The sequence below is a fragment of the Corvus moneduloides genome, chromosome 4 (genome assembly GCF_009650955.1).
Source record: "Corvus moneduloides isolate bCorMon1 chromosome 4, bCorMon1.pri, whole genome shotgun sequence".
Taxonomy (NCBI): Eukaryota; Metazoa; Chordata; class Aves; order Passeriformes; family Corvidae; genus Corvus; species Corvus moneduloides.
The window spans coordinates 59020707-59040744 of record NC_045479.1 but is presented as its reverse complement, the minus strand read 5'-3'; the positions used below and the strand labels follow the sequence as shown (position 1 = coordinate 59040744).

At 34.2% G+C, this 20038-nt stretch overlaps 1 protein-coding gene across 1 annotated transcript in view; it reads left to right on the top strand.

The window, feature by feature from the left end:
- The window catches only part of TBC1D22A (TBC1 domain family member 22A), a 144567-nt gene that overhangs the window by 101878 nt on the left and 22651 nt on the right, over positions 1–20038 (top strand). The window contains exon 12 of the mRNA XM_032105784.1: positions 10449–10544. Within this exon, the coding sequence (XP_031961675.1) occupies positions 10449–10544 (96 nt within the window). The remainder of the gene's footprint in view (positions 1–10448; positions 10545–20038) is intronic.

Below are 20038 nucleotides of genomic sequence, written 5' to 3'. Positions count from 1 at the left end.
CTGCATGCAGGTGGTAGTATCTTAAAATCTGCCTCACTTTCTGCCACTTTTTTCTTCATTTACACCACTGCTGGATATTCTTGTACGAGCTTTTCTAAGAAAGTGGCTGCTGGGAAAGCCTTGATGGTTAGTGTCTGATACACCTGAGATGGAGAAAAGTACAAAAGTGCTACTGTTGTAATCATCTTGTAATTGCTCAGGGCTCTTCAGGGTCAACATAGAAATTTCGTTTTTCAGAGATAAGAATAGTAGCATCAGAGGTAACCTCCAGAGAACCTTGATAAAGCAGATTGCAACAACTCTATGGGTGCTGCCATTCCCACATGAGTCTTTTGCTTTATGCTGCTGTCTTCAGTCAGTGGTCTGGTGTGAAAACTTACTACTAAAGCAGACTTTGTCTTGATTGTTCTGCAGTTGATTGTCAACATCTTAAGAAGATTTAAATCAAAGATCTTACCTTGATTCAGTGTCCTGAAAGATATTTAAGTTCTGAGCAGGCTATGGCATCTATGGAGTCATTTAGCATCTTCAGAACTTTAGTGTTATTCACAGGAAATATTTTTGCTAAATCTAATAAAGGCAATCATATTTAGTGGATGTAGTCTCTCATTCTGATCAGAGTTCAGCAAAGCTGCACCTGATCATCACTATTAATTCTTTGTGTGCTAACCAGTTGGTAGATGGGAATAGAAGTTATCTGTAAAGTAGTTTTGGATTATCTTGGTGAGTCTTTTGTATTAACAAAAGAAGCAGCTAGTCTTATTCATCCCAAAAAGATCAAGCTCCTGGTGATAGCTATCAAGTATTTAATGAATTTAATTAAAATTCGTGCATTATTAACATTTCCATCTGTGATATTGAGTGACTAGCAATTTTCAGATACTTGGAATGAGTAATGTTGGCTTTTCAGTTGCTTTTGACATCAGCCCTTTTATAAACCTGCCGTTTTGCACAATCACAACTATAGAGCCTCTGTGCTGGACGTAGCTGAAGAGCAGCTGAGTAATGTTCTCAGATGTTTTGCTTTTTCTTCTCTTTAATCAGACAAGATGTTGCTGCATTCAGCAACTGCCTACTTTAGTTTTGGTGGCATTATTAGCTTGTTTTAATAGAAGTTGAATGAAATGTGAAGTGTGCAGACCAAGGAATGTTGTAAGCAGTCATATGGTCACAAAAAGCTTGGTATAATTAAATCATCATCATGAAGCAAGACTGAACATTCAGGCAAATTGCCATCCCTAAGTAGAGACTGATTCAGATAGTGTTGCTCTGCAATGAAACAGTGTTTTCTTGAATAAGATTTTTGCAGGACAGCAAATGGAGAAAAATACCAGTCCCAGCTATTTCCTAGCCTCTAACAGGAATAACGGTGATCAGAAATTAAGGATTTTGTTGTTTGTTTCTTGTTTTGTAGAATATAATGTGGTTTAATGATGGGAAAAGGGGAAGCAGCCAGTGATGTGTCTTAAGTATATTGATAATGGTTGTGCTAGAAAGTTGGATGATGTTCTTGACTGTGTTATGACTTAACACTGTTGTGCCTAAACTTGTAAAGATTAGCATGGAAAACGGGGAAGGAAGGTATATCTCATGCTTATTACTAAATACTTTTGGTATTTGCACTTACCATCTTAGTCAACAAGACCACCTATTAGAAAACGTGACTGAACATGTGACAAACTTGTTCATTCTCAACTCTTAAGGTGTGTTCCTTGAAAGAAAAAAAAAGTTGTTGAAATAGTTTTCTTGAAAATTTATTGTTATTATTAAGAAGAAAATAGGTCTTTCCTAGAACACACAAGGTCGTGGTCAATCTAATAAGAAATCTTCATAAAACTTTTACATTATGTTGATGTAATCATTTCCCGATTTACAGAAGTAGGAATTTTAGGAATTTAGAGTTTTTATTCACTGAACAAGAATTCAGCAATATCTTTGTTGGATTATTTAATATGCTTTGCTCAAATGACCTGTAATACTTTATTTAAGAGTGTTCATTGTAATCAAACTACCAACTTTGTCCAGAAAGGTGCATGAGAACCTTGCTATCTGGAAGTGACATATGTAGCCTAAAACATACTTCATACTTCTGCAGTGTGTCAGTAAGCACTTTCTTGTTATTTGATGAGAAGTTGGAATAAGCAACCATTATTTTTTAATACTGTTACTTACATTTTGCTTTAGTGTCTCAGTATAAATATGTGATATATATGTGTAGAGGTATTCACACTATTTTTTTCAGTTGTGAAATGGTAGACTAGCACTTACTACTTTCTATAGGTCTGCCTTGAAGTATTAATTTGATACATTTTATTAAAGCTAATAATATGATAAAGCTAAAGCCAATTAATTAAACAATGATACAACTATTATACAACTATTTCAGTATCTTTGAAATCCGAGGACTAAAAGCTCTAGTGATTGTCTTGAGCATGTATTTCAGTAGATTTGATAACCCATGAATATCTGCAGAAAAGGATATCATTGTTGTCTTTTTAATGAACTAACAATTTCATACAAAAAATTCAGCAGTACCACTGTTTAGAATAAAGGGATACATGTAAATGAGGCTAATGCTGAAATTATATTTAAACAATGCTGACAGTTCTTCTATTGTGCCCATTAATTAATTTCCCAGCATTGAGGTTCTCTGGGAATGAACTATAAAAATAATTAAAATAATACATGAGGTAAATAATTTTGAAATTCAAAAGGTGAAATAGGGAATTATTTTAGTAAATATTAGTCATACTGCTTGTTTGTGCTCATTTGCCTTTTAAAAGCAGGTTACTGAGGAAGTGTGGTCTGGTTTTGGTTCACATGGTCTGCTGAAGTTCTCACAGGTGGAAAAGTTGCCATATTCTTTTTTAATCAATAGTGTTTGTCCCTATTTCAAATCAGTAGTTTTCTTAAAGCGAGTTGGCATTTATGTAAAGATATTTTGACTTGCAGCAAAGTACTTCAAAATTCAATCAGTTGCAGCATATATTTATTAATGATCTGGATTAAGTTTGTGCTTTTTAAGTTAAATCATACTTTTAAGTAGAATTCTTTGAATAAGAGCAGTGTTGATTTTAGTGTGGCACAGCTTTGCTGTTTTTCCACCACATTTTTGGCCAACTAATTGGTGTCAAGTCATGACTTGAGATGGAATTTAAATGTTTAAGTACAAATTAAATTAGTGATTTCAGATAGAATGAGTGGGGTTTTAATTAGAAGAAAAGTTCAAAACAGATTTCTTTCCAGCCGGACAGTCATGTCTGAATAATTGAAGCCCCGTTTTAAGCCTAGCTTAAAATAAAATAAGTCTTTGCAATACCTATTCTTTTAATCATTGAATGGTGAAGCAAAGATGAAATCCAAATTTTGGTATCTCAGATGTGCATGCCTTTGAAAATATTTTGTCTGGAGGTTTTTAGTCAAATCTGCCATGTAACCTATTAAAAAAGAAATAGCCTGCAGGTTTTAGAAGGTGTTTTCTGCAACTTCACCTATGCTGGGGAGGCAGCTAGTTGGTCACTTCCGGGTTTATCCTTATCTTTTCGCTCCTCAGACTTTCCATAACAACTTGGTACTTCCATAACTTCACATGTGCAAGAGGGATTTTAAGTTCAGGTGGGGGAATCTCAGCAAATTAAAGACGCAAAGTGAATTTTCTGGGAAATAGCTAGAGATTTAGACTTCCCAAGGGTGTGGGAGTTTCTGAAAAGGCTGTTGGTAGTGTTGTCTTCTCATACTGTCTTACAGCTTGTGTGATCTGTCTGCCTAAGCCTTTTCTGAGGAAAAGACTCAGGGCTAAGGTGTGTAGGGATGTATATGCTTCACCTTTATATGTATGAGAAACAGAATTAATTGTATGCTTGTATTTCATGTTGTTAGAGGAAGTAAAGGACATAGTGATGTTCAGTGGTAATTACACAGAGATTCGCTACTTTGAGTCATTACACTGTGTCATGGTTTGGTAAGATAATTAGGAACCATATTAATGGCTCTAACCTAAATACTTTGGTTTTTAATACATCAGTTATGGTGAATGAAAGAAAATATAGCTATAAGTAATCAACTGCTCTCTAAAACCTAAACAGTGTAAATTATCTATTGTTATTGATGTGGGCTTATAATGTAATGTGGCCCCTACTTGTTAATGCACTTAAAACCAACCTGGATGAGTTTCATTAGTTCTTGCTGCTGGTTCTGTTCTCATCACCAAACAAATAACTTGCAGAAAGTAATTTTTTGTTTATACTAGAGAACCCACAAATATGTATATTAGATTGGAGTTTTATATACTTCCCTCACTATTACTGTTACCTAAAATCACAGTGATTGATCTGTCACTGGCAGAATTCATGCTCATATTGCCACGTCCCTGTTTTTGCTATGTTCTATGTAGTAATAACTAGTAGGTCAAATGGAAGTTGTTTGCCTTTTCAAATTGTAGAAATTCAAAGAGGCACATTAAATAATAGGTTTTCCAGCAAGTACAAAGAACAGCTCATGGTCACTCTTCACAAGAGGCTTATTAACATGGAAAATTAGAGAAGAGAAATTCTGTTTTCTGATAGTCTCACTATCCATAATGCTTCTGTATCTATCTAGGTTCTTTGCAAAGTAATATTAGAAATAAGTATTGCAAAGTGTTCTCCTTGTGTAGAGTTCAGCATCTTCTTGCATTTGTATCAAAGGCATTTTTCAAGAGAACTGCTCTACTCCACTTTCTTCTGTCAATATCCAATTCAGCAAGAAAGAGCTATAGGGGAGTTTCATAAGAAGCTCCATTCCTTTGCTAAGATCTAGCAACACTTCTGTGTGCAAAGATAATAAACCACCATGCAAGAGGAGAAAAATAGCTATAAAGATGCCAACATTTCAGTGTTGGATGTGAAAGTGCTTCATTGAATGAGAATCCACTTGACATCCTAGTCATGACTGAACTCTTTAAAAACTTTGTGGTGAATTCTTTAAAAGAACCAAATGAGAAACATTGATTTTTGTTTTCCACCACAGTTTATTCTGGAAAAGCTAGGACAAAAAAGTCAAATACACACTTTGTTAGTTATTTTTTACTCTATTTGAATTGAGCCTATTAGCATGTGAAGAGGGCAGTAATTTAAACTCCATTCCAAAAATACAAGGTCATGTGGAAATTTATATGAAAGATGCTTCATAAAACTAAATTATTAGTTGAAGAGTGGATAAATCAGGTAAATAGTGATTATAACTAGCATCCCTTTGTACTTGATATTGATTCACAGTCTTAACATGCATTTTGCATGCTATATGGAGCATTCCAACAGGGCAAGGTATTGATCCAAAAAAATTCCAGCAGTGGTCTGTGTTCTTTGTGGCTGGGATTTCACAGCAGAGGTATAATATATCACAAGTCATGTTTTAGGAATTGTTGCCAAGTTGTTGTTGACTTGATCAGAGAGGCCAATGACTAAACTGTTACGAAAACTGATCTACACCTAGTTTTCAGCATAAATTTGCCAAACCTAATAGAACATTGTATGATAAGTAATTTTTTTGAACATACCTAGCAGAAGTAGGAAATGTAAAGAGAGTTCTTGTAACTTTTTCTTAAAAATAGCTCTTCCAGAAGGGATTTAGTGAGCTCTAAGAGCTGAGATATTTTCATAGTTTTTTGGCTGTGACAGATACTTCTAGCTTGATGTTACGACCTGGAAATGTTACTTTCCATTAAAGATTTTGAAATGCTATGAAATGTGTTTGGATCAGATTTTTTTTATGCAAAGATCAAACCTGCCCATACATTTTCTTGTTAACTGATGGATGTTTGCATTAGAAACAGCTACTTGTAGGCCTTAGCTATAAGTTAGGTTTTATGTTTGTTTGTTTTTTTAAAGCATAAAAGATCCAGCTTCGTTGCCTAGTTTATGGTGAGATTGGATTCAGCTTAGACAAGTGCTCTTGGTCACTTACTGCTTTCAGGATCATTGTCTTGGGAATAGTTGTAGCGAAGCAAAAACAATGATAGAAGACAATCCAAAATGTGCAAACTCAGCAAAAGTGTTTTTAATAGCTATTTTTGCATATAACTATAAGAAAACTTTTTAACATGTATGATGAATAAAATTTAAATTTTTTAGCACCATTTAATAATCGAAATTTCATTATGTAACTGACTGGAATACTGACAAGTGGGAGAAGGTTATTGATCCAACATGAGCTGGTAGGCTGCTGTGTATAATCAAAACAGTTGCAGTCTGCAAAGTATTCCAGTATTTTTTAGAATGACAAGGTTAAGGTGACTTCAATTCAGTGTTCTCTAAACTTGATTGTAATATTCTTTCACCATGACTATATATGTTATTTTAAGAAAGTGTTGAGATGATTTTTGTAGGGGGAAATCACACCTCACAAAGCTTAAGAGCCTGTGAACACATGTACCAGGTTGATGTAGAATACTGAGATTGCTGAAAACAATGAAGAGGACTCTTCACTAAAGGTTATTAAAGAAGAAACACAGCTGTGGAATTCAAGGGAATGCCCTTGTATGAATAATAACTGCCTGAAAGATAGAAAACAAATGTTAAGAACAAGCAGGCAAGTTTCAAAATTAAAGGCAATAACATGTAATTCTTTTGCAATTTGTCATGAGGCTTAAGGGCTTTCTGCTGGAGAGATAAAAAAGGGGTACGGGAACAACAGAGACAGCAAAGTCTGCTGACAACACCATGTTACTAAGGGTAGTAACGGTGAGAGGTGTACAGCAGAGTCACAGGACTTCATGTTGCTCTTAACAGCATAAATAACAGGTGAAATTTTGTGTGGACAAATATAAAGAGATATTGTGTGTTTGGACCAATCCTAGCTTTACTGGTATAACTATGGGCTTCTAGGTAGCTTCCTATAGTCAACCACAAGAGAAAAACACGAGCTCAGTAGCAGTCAAGGATAGAAAAAGAAAAAAAACCCAACAAGATTAGGAATTATTGGGAAAGGTAAGGAGAACAAAATATCAATATCCACTATGAGAGTTATATTCTTTCTGCTACTTACATGGTGTATACCGCTCAGACCCCCGCACTGTAACAAGACCCTATCTATTTCAAAATCAGAAAACTACAGGAAAGGGTGCTTAAGAAGGCTGAGCAAAGGTGGTGGAACTGGTACATTATGAACAGTGGAATAGACAAAATAATTCTAGTCTGCAAGAGAGAAGGAAATATGAATGGATTGAAGAAAGTGAACAGGAAGTGATTCATACTCTTTCAGTGCAATAACTGAACTATTGTGCGTGAACCTAGCAGGTGTTGGGTTTAAACCAGACATGCTATATAGCATGCACTTGTGTTTTGGAATTCTTTGTTCCAGGACTTGGTAGTTTACCAAAAAGCTTACAGTTGCAAAAAGATTTAGGAAGTTAAGTGAAGACAAATCCATTAACACCTATTAAATGGACATATTCTACAGCTTCTCTTAGGACATCTCTGAGCATGAAACCTTTGAAACTTGGAGTATTCTGGGGACGTACTGCTGTATCTTGCACTCCTATACTCAGTCATCTGCTGTTGGTCATTCCTGGTGAAAGGCTAGTTACTGTGATGGACCTCGCTGGTGTGATCTTGCTGTGTTTCCTCTCAGACTAGAATTCTTGAGTCTGTTTTGATGGTGGATTGAGTCTGTGCCTAGGAAGTCGAAGCTCCTGGCTGATCAAAAATGAAAACCTTGGAAGAGCAGCCAACATATTCCACTTTCCATGATGTTCTTGTGCTGGTTTCTTTCTCTTTTTCTGCCATAGACTGCTTGGATATTTTGGCAAAAATTATTTAAATCTCTTTTCACCTAAACTATCTGCTCTTTGTAATGTGGTAGAAATGGAGTTTCCTAAAGTTGCTGTATTCATGTGTAATCATTGAGTGTTTGGAAGTTCTTGTGTCTGAGCTATTATTTGAATGTGAAATGTGGATTAGTACCTAAGCCTGAAAAAATGTCATAGCTTTAATTATTCTGAGTACTTAAACAATAATCTTGTACTGTATTTATTAACAAATAAAATAGCATGAGGTATACACTCCCTAAATGTTGAAGTATCCAGGGTGGGAGGCAGCTTAGACTAATCATTCACAAGACAATAATCAGTCTTGTCATACAACAAAATTAGCATTCTTTTGGTGGTCATCTAATTCAAGAAGTTTGGGGAGTGCAGTTCAAATAATGCCTTTAATTTCAGCTACAGAGGAGATCCAGCATTTGCAGGGCAATGAGATATTTGTGATGTTAACAATCTAAATGATTTTTATTGATAATGACAGATGGTTCTTAGATAATGTGCTTTGAGTCGTCTGTAATATGTTCAGACTAAGTCTTCTGGAAGGTTGTACATCTGTCTTTAGATTTTTTGCTAAAATATTTAAATCAAGGTCATTGTTTATACTTGATTTTAAATAGCTTTTAGCTGGTAGCCTGTATTTCTGTACATTTAGAGATCAAACTGTTTGTAACTTCAAAAGCTGCAAATGGAAAAGTATAATAGGTATCAGGTGTTAGAAAAGGCAATTATGCATTAGCTGTTTTACTCAATTTCTAAAACTGTCTAAAACTATCCATTGGAAATACTTTGTACCTAGACTTATCTCTGAAGCATGATGAATTTTTAAATCTGTAGGGGATATGCATTTTTTCTCTAATGAATTGCATTTTTAAACCTATTTCGTTTCATTTAAAAGCACTGAAGAAACTTGTATGGGTAAAAAAAAAAAGTTAAACAGAAAAATCACAAGATGAAGTAGAGGTTCTTATACATGTCCAGATAATTTTTCTGCAGTTCCTTAAACATATTTCCAAAATTAGCTAATTCTTATTTTCAGTTCCAAGTACACTTTTAGACTTAAAAGCTTCCCTCCAAATAATTGGCATTATCTGTTTTCTGGAATCTTACTGATTTGGTGGACCATATGGTCTGTAGTTTCTGTAGCTGTTAACAAGGTGTTTTACAAACCTCTTGTAGCACACTCTGCTCTTTTATCAGTCAAGGATAGAGGAGAAGGAAAAACAGTAGTAGGAGAATATTTTTCCTTGCCCACTTGTTATAGCTGGCAAGTTTATTTATTGCACAAATTTTAAATACCATGTTGTTCTAGGTTAAATAGCAATAAAATAGGTATTTTATCATGTTATTCTTTATGTAAGAAGTTGTTTCGGTTCACTGTACTTGAACAGAACACTGTATTTTTCTAAAGAGTAAACTTCAGTTTTGAAATGACCAGCAGAGAATATGAAAAAACTTGCTATATTTTTAAAGCACGATAATTAGGTCTTGAAAATTATATAGATATCACCATTAAAATATATCTCCATTTGCCAGATTGTATAGTTTAATTTTATAATTATTATTTTTAAATTCTATTTTAATGAGATTTTACATAGCATTAATCCACAGTCATAACATTGATAATTTAGTATCACAATTCTTTTTTCAGTTCTCAGTGGTATAGAAAATAAAATATAAGATTAATTTAGTACTATGAAAAAACTTAATGTTGTCTTTTAAAGGCAGCATCACAAAATTTTCTAAACTCTTACGTATACTTATAAAACACTAATTTCTAGGGGGAGTTTTATAAAGTGATACAATCGGATGACTCGAACCAGAACAGAAAGCTGCAGATCTGAATACAAAACTGAGCTTTAAATGTTTCATCTTACAAGTAGATTTTTTTCCTGTAGTGAAAACATCTAATTCAGTTCTATATAATCCAAGTTACTTATTTTTACAATGCTTAATAATTTCCTATAGCAAAATTTATACTTCAAAAGCTACTGCTAGTAATAGAATTGACTCTTAATAAAGGAGATGAAGTGTTGGGGTTCCCCCCCCGCCATGTGGTCCTGGGAGAGGGGTCCTGGGGTAGAGGCAGGGCCTATGGGGTTTCCCTACTCCTTGGTCAGCCCCGTTCCCCATTGGTTGTTTTGTGTTCCCCTGCCCAGGAAGGACCCTCTGGTCCCGTGATTGCCTCAGTTCTTGGGCAGGTCACCAACCAGGCGGTTGGAAAAATAAACATCTCTGAAAATATCTACCGAGAATCGGTCCATATATTCATTTCCAAGGGCCTTGTTGTCTGATACACGTGTTGCAAGAATCCCCACTGCAACAATGAAGCATATGTTCATGCCACAATGTTGAGCTGGGCAGTACAGTATTTCATACCAGAAATAAGCTAATGGATAACACCACAAATGGAAAGCACATCAGTAAAGAATGAATTTAAATATGAGAAATGGATGCTGCCTCATCTCTGTCCCCGTTACAGATAATAGCAATGAATAGGTTTGGCATAGATGAAATGCAAGTGTGTTTGTGATACAAAGAGCTGACATTTGTAGTTAGAAGTAAATGTCGTAAAAATACACTTGGGGCATATGGTGATCAAAAGTATTATTATTGGTGTATTGAAAGGATGATCTATTTTTATTTTTTCTAGTCTGAACCAGAGGGGTTTTCTCACTTCCACTTGTACGTCTGTGCTGCCTTCCTTGTCAGGTGGAGGAAAGAGATCCTGGAAGAGAAAGATTTTCAAGTAAGTGAAGGGGATATTTTTCAAGCACAGGGTGGCATTTCTTAGATTTACCTTCCTAACATTACTTGAGGATGAATTTAAGACAAAATAGGAGCAGCAAGACTGACAATACCTTACTTACTTAGAGTTGTTCCAAAATGCTTAGATCTGAAGTGATGCAGTAGGAGATGTGTTTTCTTTGTCCACTTTGGGAAAAAAAAAAATGCTGTTTTAAGTGAGGCAGACTTTGAGAAGATGATTTCTGGAGATGTTGTTACCTTGGGATTTTGCAGAGATTTTCTGAAAAGCTAACTGGATTTTTTTAATCTTAAATGCATCACTGAAGTATTTATTTATAATTTCTCATCCGTGTAACATTCTCTAACAAGGTCATGGTTATTCTTTCAAAAAAGCTGGGTAAGCAGTCTCTTAAAATAAGTAGCCTGTTTTTCATTCGGAAGTAAAAAGACCTCAGGCCCCTACATTTCAAAACCTAACATTTTTCCAGCAAAGAGCATATCAGGAAGTTGTTTGTAAGAAGACTTGAATATGGTAGATAGGCAAATCATTTGCATACATCTGTAGAAGTCCAGTTATTTTTGTAAACTGATGACAGTTCACTTTCATAGAAATATTTATATTGCGTTTTACCCTGTGATACCCATTCGGTGCCTAAAAGGCTTTAAAGTTTTGTTTGAAGGCTGAATGTGAATAGCCTGTGCTGCAAAACCCCCACCATTGCCTACCCCGGGGAAATGGCCCATTACCAGCTTATTTTCTCTCCATCTGACTGAACTCTGTGCCCCTGTACAAATGAACCGTTGTGCCAATTTGTGTATCACTTCAATCTGTTTTATCTTTCGTCATGAAAGGATTTATTCAGAGCTGTCATTGCCTGTCTTTGCAGTAAATAAATCCCTAAGGGCACAACATAACAGCTTTAATTTTTACTACCTGCTAACACTGTCAGATTTTCTCATTTTATGGTACTTTGTCAAAATCAACTCTGATGTTGGTATCCATACCTCTTGATTACAACTGTTCACTGTTAATCCTCCCTATTAAATTTTTCATGTTGATTTCCTGCACCAAAGAGCATAATTTTCCCCTCTCTACCAAATCTATTACAACTATGTTTTAAATAAATAATCCCAGAGTATATACTATGAAGATTGGTTTTGTTCTCCTTACACACATTCAGATTTGTTTACTTATTTAATAATTAAGATATTTCTTTATGGTTTAATTTCTTTATAGGCCATGTAAACTAGACTATAAAGTACAAAAATCAGGAATACACTGGAATGCATTTATCACACTGCTTTAGTTTGCTTACAACATAGAAATGCAATTGGTAATTTTGAGGATCTGTAGATCCATGCTGGTTTTATCACCATCATATGTTATCACTAAAAGGCTTGGCCTTCTTTATTGTCTAACATGACCTTTTCAAATGGCTAAACTAAAGTGTTATCAATTCTCTAAATGATACTTCTGTCCCACAGGCAAGAATAATATCCATTATTCTTCCACTTTGTTAATAATAGCTGTAGATCATTGCCTAGTCTTCAAAGTAATAAGCACTTAAACTACATTGGAAAATTGGGAAGTTCAGTATATGCTGTTTGGAGTACTCTGATTGCATTGAATTCACATTATTGAGAAGTCATAGCTGTAGTACATTTTGTACAGAAGTTTTTTGTTCCATAAACTGTATCAAGGATCACAGGCATTCAAGTCATTTCTCTTGCACATAACATGTGTTGTATTTGTTTTTTTGCATATGACAGGAATAAGGGAAGTCTTCCCTAATTGTCAGTGAGAGGGCCTGGTTCCTTGCTGCTAGCTATGAAAACTCCTGCTCTTCTTTTACATGTCTGGTTGACCTCCTTCAATAGAATTAAAACCTCACAGGAAACTTAAGTCAGGATAATTTCCCAAGAACATCAGGTGTGGCAATGTGCCAGATGAGACATTGAGCAGGTTTTGAATGAAAGATCAATTTTAAAGGATATGAAGGGAATTAAATTTTGATGAGGGAAGAGTGGAAGAAATAAATGTGTCAGCTCAGGCCTCCAGATTTTCAAATGTTCATATATATATATTATATGTATATATTATAGATGTACATATGTATATATTATAGATGTGCATGTATATGCCTTAACAGGTGTATATATAGACTTGGAACACAGACATACAAAGCTGTGTTGATGCTCTGCCATATTTTTCATGTTTCAAATAGCATAATGAAATAATTTTTTCATTGTAAGACAGTAATTGAGTCATGATGGTAGTTGTCTTCTTTTGAATCACGTGAACAAGTTATTGCACTCACTGCCATTTATTTGATTAACAAAATATCGATGTAAACCTCCTGTGAAACATGAGATTTGCAGGTTAATGTAAGTTTTACCAAAGACAAATGAGGAGAAAGGCAATGCTTTACATGTAAATCTCAAGGAATTTATGTTATTTGTAGAAGTTGTCCCGTGTTTTGTGCCTTATGAAAACTGGGACCTCATGACTTTTCAGAGAATATTCCACGCCACTTCTCCATTCCATGTCCTTATAGATTGTTGCCTGACTACTGTAACATACACTGGAGAACAGTGAACAGCTATTTCAAACTCCAGTGTCCCAAGAAAAAGCATCTAATTTTAGGTAGATGGGAAGAGGGAGAAATGTGGGAAATGTCAAATGGTTTTATTTTCCTAGGAGCTTATAGTTGCTTACATTTTGTCCTGTTTAATCAGTAATCTTTCTAGTAAGCTTTAATCCTGTTTTGAAATTTGCTACTTAATGCAATGAGCTGTGTGATGCAATGCTATGTAATGAGGGCAAAAATCATTACATTCAGCACTTTTCAAATTCCCCAGAGTCACTTTTTGATAGCAGTGAAATTAAACTGACATATTTTCAGGGAGATGTTTTAAATATTTAATGCCCATGTATAATACAAAGATTAATATTATGGAAAAGAATGAGGGTTTTTAAAGTTAGAGCTTGTTATTCTCTCTTCTCACTTCTAATGAGTTCTCTTTATCTAGATTGGGTGCCCTACAAACCGAGGTACAGAGAGGTAGTTTGGATAGCTCTGTTACTCTACTCATAGTTCAGATTAGCAGTTAATATGTCGTGTGGGGGAGGAGGGAACATAATGGCTAGACAGTAAAAGGCAGAAATTTTAATCCTGGCTCAGATTTTCCCTTGTAACCAGTATGATGTTTTATAGAATCAAACAGGTCATTCTTGATTTCTGACATTTCTGTTGATGATATAAATATTCTACGTTAATTGAATGGTTCCATACTAGTGTCAGACAAAAAAAAAAAAGAAAAAAAGTTTCATATAAAAAATAATATTTTTTTTAATGTGATAAAGTAGGTTTGTGAGTGCAAAATGTGAAATTAATTTAGCTTCTACTATCTAAGCTTAAGTAATTAAACATGCAACTAATGAAAACCTTTCTACTCATCAGCATGTCTCAGACTTTGACTTGCTGTAATTCATTTTCCTAACTACAGTCATAATTCCAAAATTCTCCTGAATTCTTGAGAGGTGTGAATGGCTGATGCTGTTAAGTGCTAAAATATTCATGTATGATTTTGAACATATTTGGAATTAAAATATTGATAGAAAATGTGGCTACTGAGTTTACTGTGGGAATGTACAAGATATCTGAAAGACTTTTACAGAAACAAGACTTCAGGGACTAGATTCAACTGTTGAACTGAATATAAACTAATGGTAATTATTATTAAGTTAGCAAATTAGTCCAAATTTATACTTTAGGGAAGTTATCATTTTGTTAACACAGCTGAGCTACAAAAATATATTCAGTATGTTGTGGTAAGGAATTTGTCTTGCAGAGCTTTTCTTATTAATGATTTTAAGTATAGGCTTTTCTCTTTGTCTAACAGACATTTTCACCCCTGCTGTCACCAACTCACATATTTATTACTGCATTTTCCTTTTCTTTGTCTTTGACAAATGCATTTTTGCTCCAATTATATTCACCCAGACTGCAAAGAAGCTGTAAAGATCATTTTTCAGTCCATCATTTTTTCTTGCTTTCTTGCTCTGCATTTCCCTTAGCTCCCTTTCTTTTAGAGCACACCAAGGAAAACTTAGACATTTTGTCTTTTGAGGCCTTTAATGTACTAATACTGACACCTTTCATGGCATCTCAGATTCAGCACTGAGATGCTGACTCCATTCTATCAGCTTATGATAACAGCTTCATCACCCACTTGAGCTCGCATAAAAGTAGCTATGCTATCTCCCACTCTGCCACCTTACTTAAATGGAGCACCTAATGCAGATATTCTACTTTTTTTCTAAGTCCTTATGTTAAGTTCTGTTTTTTTGGAATACCCATAATAGATCTGACAGGTAGGCTTGAGTCTGTTAATAGCACTTAAAGTCACATTGATGAGTTTTGTGTTGCTTCTTTTCGCTTTTCTGTGAACTTATTGTCTCCTGTTTAATACTTGAGCCATAAAATCTGCAGGATAGCAACTGTGCTTTATTCTTATTTATATAATATTTTAAATAATTATTATTTCATTATTATTTTATATAAATATCATAAGTAATTCTTACGGACCTGTTTACCAAAATGAATGCATGCACAATTGTATATCTTATTACAATTTAGAAAAATGCTGAATAACAAGATTCTTAGAAGATAAATTCAATTCATACTCCTGTCCATATAAGTAACAGGCTTTAGTTTAAAAAGTTTGATGTTGCTATCTTTCCTAGAAATTATCTACTATAGAAACATGTCAGATATCAGAAATGTAATTTCATACTATCTTTTCACACTCAGTAATAGAGATTTCATTAATCTTTTGTGATCTTTACATAGTTTATGATGTAAATTTTCAATTTTTTTTTTTTCTGCCTGAAAGTATAGGAGTGCTTACTTCATATTATATGTGGTATAACTAATAAATAAATTTAATTTAGCTTCTCGGTACATATTGTGCTAAGAGTTTAGTTTCCATTGCTCCTGCAGTAAAAATAAATGTTTTTCAATTAAAGAAAAAATTAAAATTTTATGTTTCTGAAAGGATTAGTTTTTTGAACAGAGGAGTGTTTTCCCTCCTTCTCTGTAATCTCTATGAGGAGATGATTTTGCAGTTGTGGACCCTGTGCCCTCATTCTTCTGTGAATGGAAGCTAACAGGGTCTTTTCTGTGGATGTACCAAAACCTGTTAAGAATTAAGAACATGTAAGTCTTTCTAACTGTAAAGAGCCTGTGATTTTATTCCCTGCTGAGAGCACTTTTGGGAGATGTTCAATATATTGTCATGTGTTTCAAGAAACTGGAAGCTCTGCTGTTTTAGACTTTGAAAATCAGAGCTGGCAACCTAACATGAGATCCTTAAATCTCTGAGTACTGGTAGCAGACAGCTGGGATTCAACACTCTTGAATCATTTATGTTCAGAAGAACCAATTTACAATGATAAAATTACTGACTTTATTTTTGCATGCAGAGCTTAATGAACAGAGAATGATGTGAGTGGCAAATTTTAACTGCTCTGTTAACAACCTCACTCAACTTACTTGAAAGCTTCTGCATATTTTGATTGTCATCTTGACTTGGTCTCCACATGTGAGTGTGTTGTAAATTAAACATAACAATGCAAAGATGTTTTAACATGCAGTCTTAGAAGTACAGGTTTTGGCCCACAAAAATTATTATTGCAAAATTTTAATATTGAACCGAAATATAACAGACTGTATGTCATCCTTCTTTTAATGATGGTACTTGTGTTGTTCCTGGAGGAGGACTTGCCCTCTGTCTGGAAAGTTACTGGAAGATTCTGACTAGTTTATATGGTACACTAAAAATGGCTTAAAAAGCATGAAAAAGGAAATAAAAATTGTAACACTACTCTTACTTATGTCTTTCAGTATGGCTTTCTGTTTTCTTTTGGTGATAACTGTATGCCTATTTTTCCTATGTTATACATTGTTTTTCCCCAAAGCTTGGCTTCAGATGTGCAAAGCTGAGAATGAAAATAATTTTTAAAAAAGCAACAAACAAACTAACCCCACTTTTGATTTACATTTTATATAGCTAGCAATGTGCATATTTTTTATTCCTAAATTCACCTCTTTTTCCTTCTTTTGCTGGAGTTTATAGGCCTTAAGAGTCTATAGGAATAATGTATTCCTCATGCCTGGCATGTTAAAAATAATATTTAATATACTTCTAATAATAAGATAAATTTTTTAATATCTGAATTTGAAATCTGCTCCTGTTTCTATTGCCCTCCTTCCATCTAGCTCTTTCCCAGAAGTCATCCTTCCTCCTCAAGATATTTGGAACAGTTGCACATAGTAAAATTGCAAGCTATAGTACAATGATATTGAATTGCAAGTCGCTTAAATATATGTATTTGCTACTGAAACTCAGAAGTTACTCTGTTATATGATCTACTCTAATATTATCAGATAAATCACAAGAGTCAGTGAGAGGAAGCCCTGCTCTTTCCAAAGCAATTGAGCAAGAACAGAAGTCCTTGAACACCTGATTACTGCAGCCATGGCTTACCTTGGGAAATCTGTCTGGATTTTCTTTGTACTGAAATAGGTTGGTCAAAACAGGAAGAAGTTTTCAAAATCTTTGCTGGAGGAGACCAATTCTACAGGGCCAGCATACTGTATCAGTAGAAATTTTATTTGGAATGCATCATGAAAAGTAGAAAACAGAAACCTCGCTGATAAGAAACAGGACAAGGATCTTCAACTTTTGATATTGATATAAGTGGAATAAATGTGTTTTTTAATTTTTTAAAGATCTTAATATTTTATTAATATTTCTAACTATAATCTTTGTTATGTGTGTTGAGATTTAGTAACTTGATTTTTACCCTCACCTGTTTAAATGTAATTCCAAGGCATGTGGCTTTTACAAAGTCATTTATTTCTCAGGAGTTTAACAAATCTGAAAGTCAAGGTACCGGGACATAGTAACAAGTGCCTTCTTCTCCAGCACAGCAGTTGAGAGCATCTAAAAGGGAATGAGGTACTTTAATGTAAAAGCTGCAGTGGCTCTTTCTACAGAAAATGTGTAAGATGCAAGAAAAGTACAAAGAATTGTTTTGCGGTGATGACCAGTTACTTTTTCTTGCAAGTAGATGGGGAGTATGCTTGAAGAGCAAAGGTCTTAAGAATTTATGTCTCTCACCAGAACAGTTTGGAGACATTTTTTGAATCATTGTGCACAAGAGTCTGTTTGTAATACCTTCACATTTACTGAAGATTTAAAAAAAAAAAAAAAAATTCAAAAAGGATTTAGTAATTTATAATCCTGAATAATCTGTTTTTTTCTTCCATGCAAATGTTCATGCCATTTGAAAAATTGCATTTCATCAGGTTTTTTTCTACAGTTAGTTTCAAACTAAGTTATTATTTGAATAGTTTGCTTTTCTGATAGTCAGGGAATGTGTTGCAATTTTAGATGATGCATCAAATTAAAAAGTTCAAATGGAAGCATTGAAAGTGCAGATTTGTGCTTGGATTTCATACTGCAACATACTGCAATTCATTCACTTATAACCCTTCTTTCATACAGAACAAAATGTTTAACAATAGATTTATTGTATTTGACAACTGAGTTCATTATACCATATGTTAGTAGGACAGGGTTCTTGTTCTGATGTTTCTCTGTGTTCTTCAAAAAAACACGAAGCAACTGTATGACAAAGTGAGCAGTTATTTCTATTTTCTAAATCAATTATGTGTGATATTAGCTAATGTCTTCCTTATTTTTCAAATATTAATATTTTAAGTAACAAAGAAAGATGTTAACCAGATGCATAGTTCAGTACAAATATATAGGAAGGTATGATTCATGTTTCAGAGACCAGTTAGATTGAAAATGTGTTACATTATATGCTTTGGCTTAAGGTTTAGTGAAATAAAGTGAATCCTGTGACTCAGGTCTAAATTAGAAATAAAGTCACTTTAAATTACATTTGTAGTCAGGGAAAATATGTGTGAATCAGTCACTTCTGATCTCACACTATCCTCTGCAAATATTTATTTCATTGTATTATTTATGAAGCAATATGGCATTGACAGAAATTAGAATTCATCTGTTAAATCCTACATTTAATGGTCTGAATATTAAATACTCTATGAAGACTTCCTTGAAGATGTGAATGTCTCTTTGCAAGCCCAGATGTTGCTTCCTGTGCTGATGTTACCAGAGATGTTGCCAGTAAGGAGGAGTGATGGAAGTTCTGAAGCATCCAGGAGCAAATCGAGTGGAGACTGCTCAATAAAGGGAAAGAGATATTGAACATAATTCCTCTAAAACTTGTTGTTGTGTGGAGAAATACTGTAGGACATAGTATTTATACAATTCATAGTGGTTGGAAGATCCCCTTACATTCTGAATGTTTTAATGGAAAAGGTATCTGTTTCTTTAGCACACATTCCTTCTTCAGACAGAGTTACTTGACTCTTCAGAGACTCCTGAGCCCTTGCCTTTGTGTGCACCTCTATTCTTATTGTTTGAATTTAAGGAATTTACTGTTACAGATTTGAATACAATTTGGGTTTTTTTTTGGTGGGAAACACATCCTTGTGGTTGTAATAGGAAAATAACTTTAACTCTTGTTTAGTAATGGATCTTATCTTTTACTGTCACTGAGTGAGCTCTAGAATTAATTTTTATTTTACTTCATAGTTATTCTGTAAAATCATACTATGTGTTCTGTATATTCTTGCCAATAATTGATTTAATGTATTTTGTTGATTGGGTTTAAACCTTTTCATTACTACCCATGTTGCATAGTGACTAATTAGCAGAGCGACCTAAAAAAGAGTATTACCAAGATATCACTTGGTCCTTGACTATCTATCTGCCAGTCTCTTCATTATCAGAATTTCTTGGAGAGGGAAATATAAAGGCTTAAAAAAAAAGAGACGTGGGGACTTTCCTGGATGTAGAACTTCAGACATTATTCCAGTAACAATTGCAATTGTATAATAATTTTTCCCACAAAAACAAATTTCTGTCTTGAACTCTGGGTACCGTAAAGGCTCTAGGATCCTAACTCTTTAATCTTGTAAAGCTGACTACCTAGTGTTGCATATCTGCAAAGTTCTGCAGTTTACCAAAATCTTTATTTCATTTTACTCCCTGAACATTGCATATTTTGAATGTGATTAGATTAATCCCATTTACCTTATAGTGTAATCGGTCAGCTTTTCCTCTCTTCCCCAGGAGTTAATTCTCAAATTTTTAATGGGAATTGCTTAGTGAAATTTGTGCTAGATTAAGTGCTTTTTTCTCTATTGTTTTTGTTAATGTTGTTTTTTTAATTGCAGGAAAATATTTAATATAGCTTTATGTTCCCTATGTGATTATTTTTCTTGAAGGTTGTCCTTGCAGAATTAACTGCCACCTAATAAATAGGGCCAGATGTAGCAACAAAAATGAATAGCAAATGCAGCTTTTGGAGTGAATGAGACTGGCTTGGACTGAATG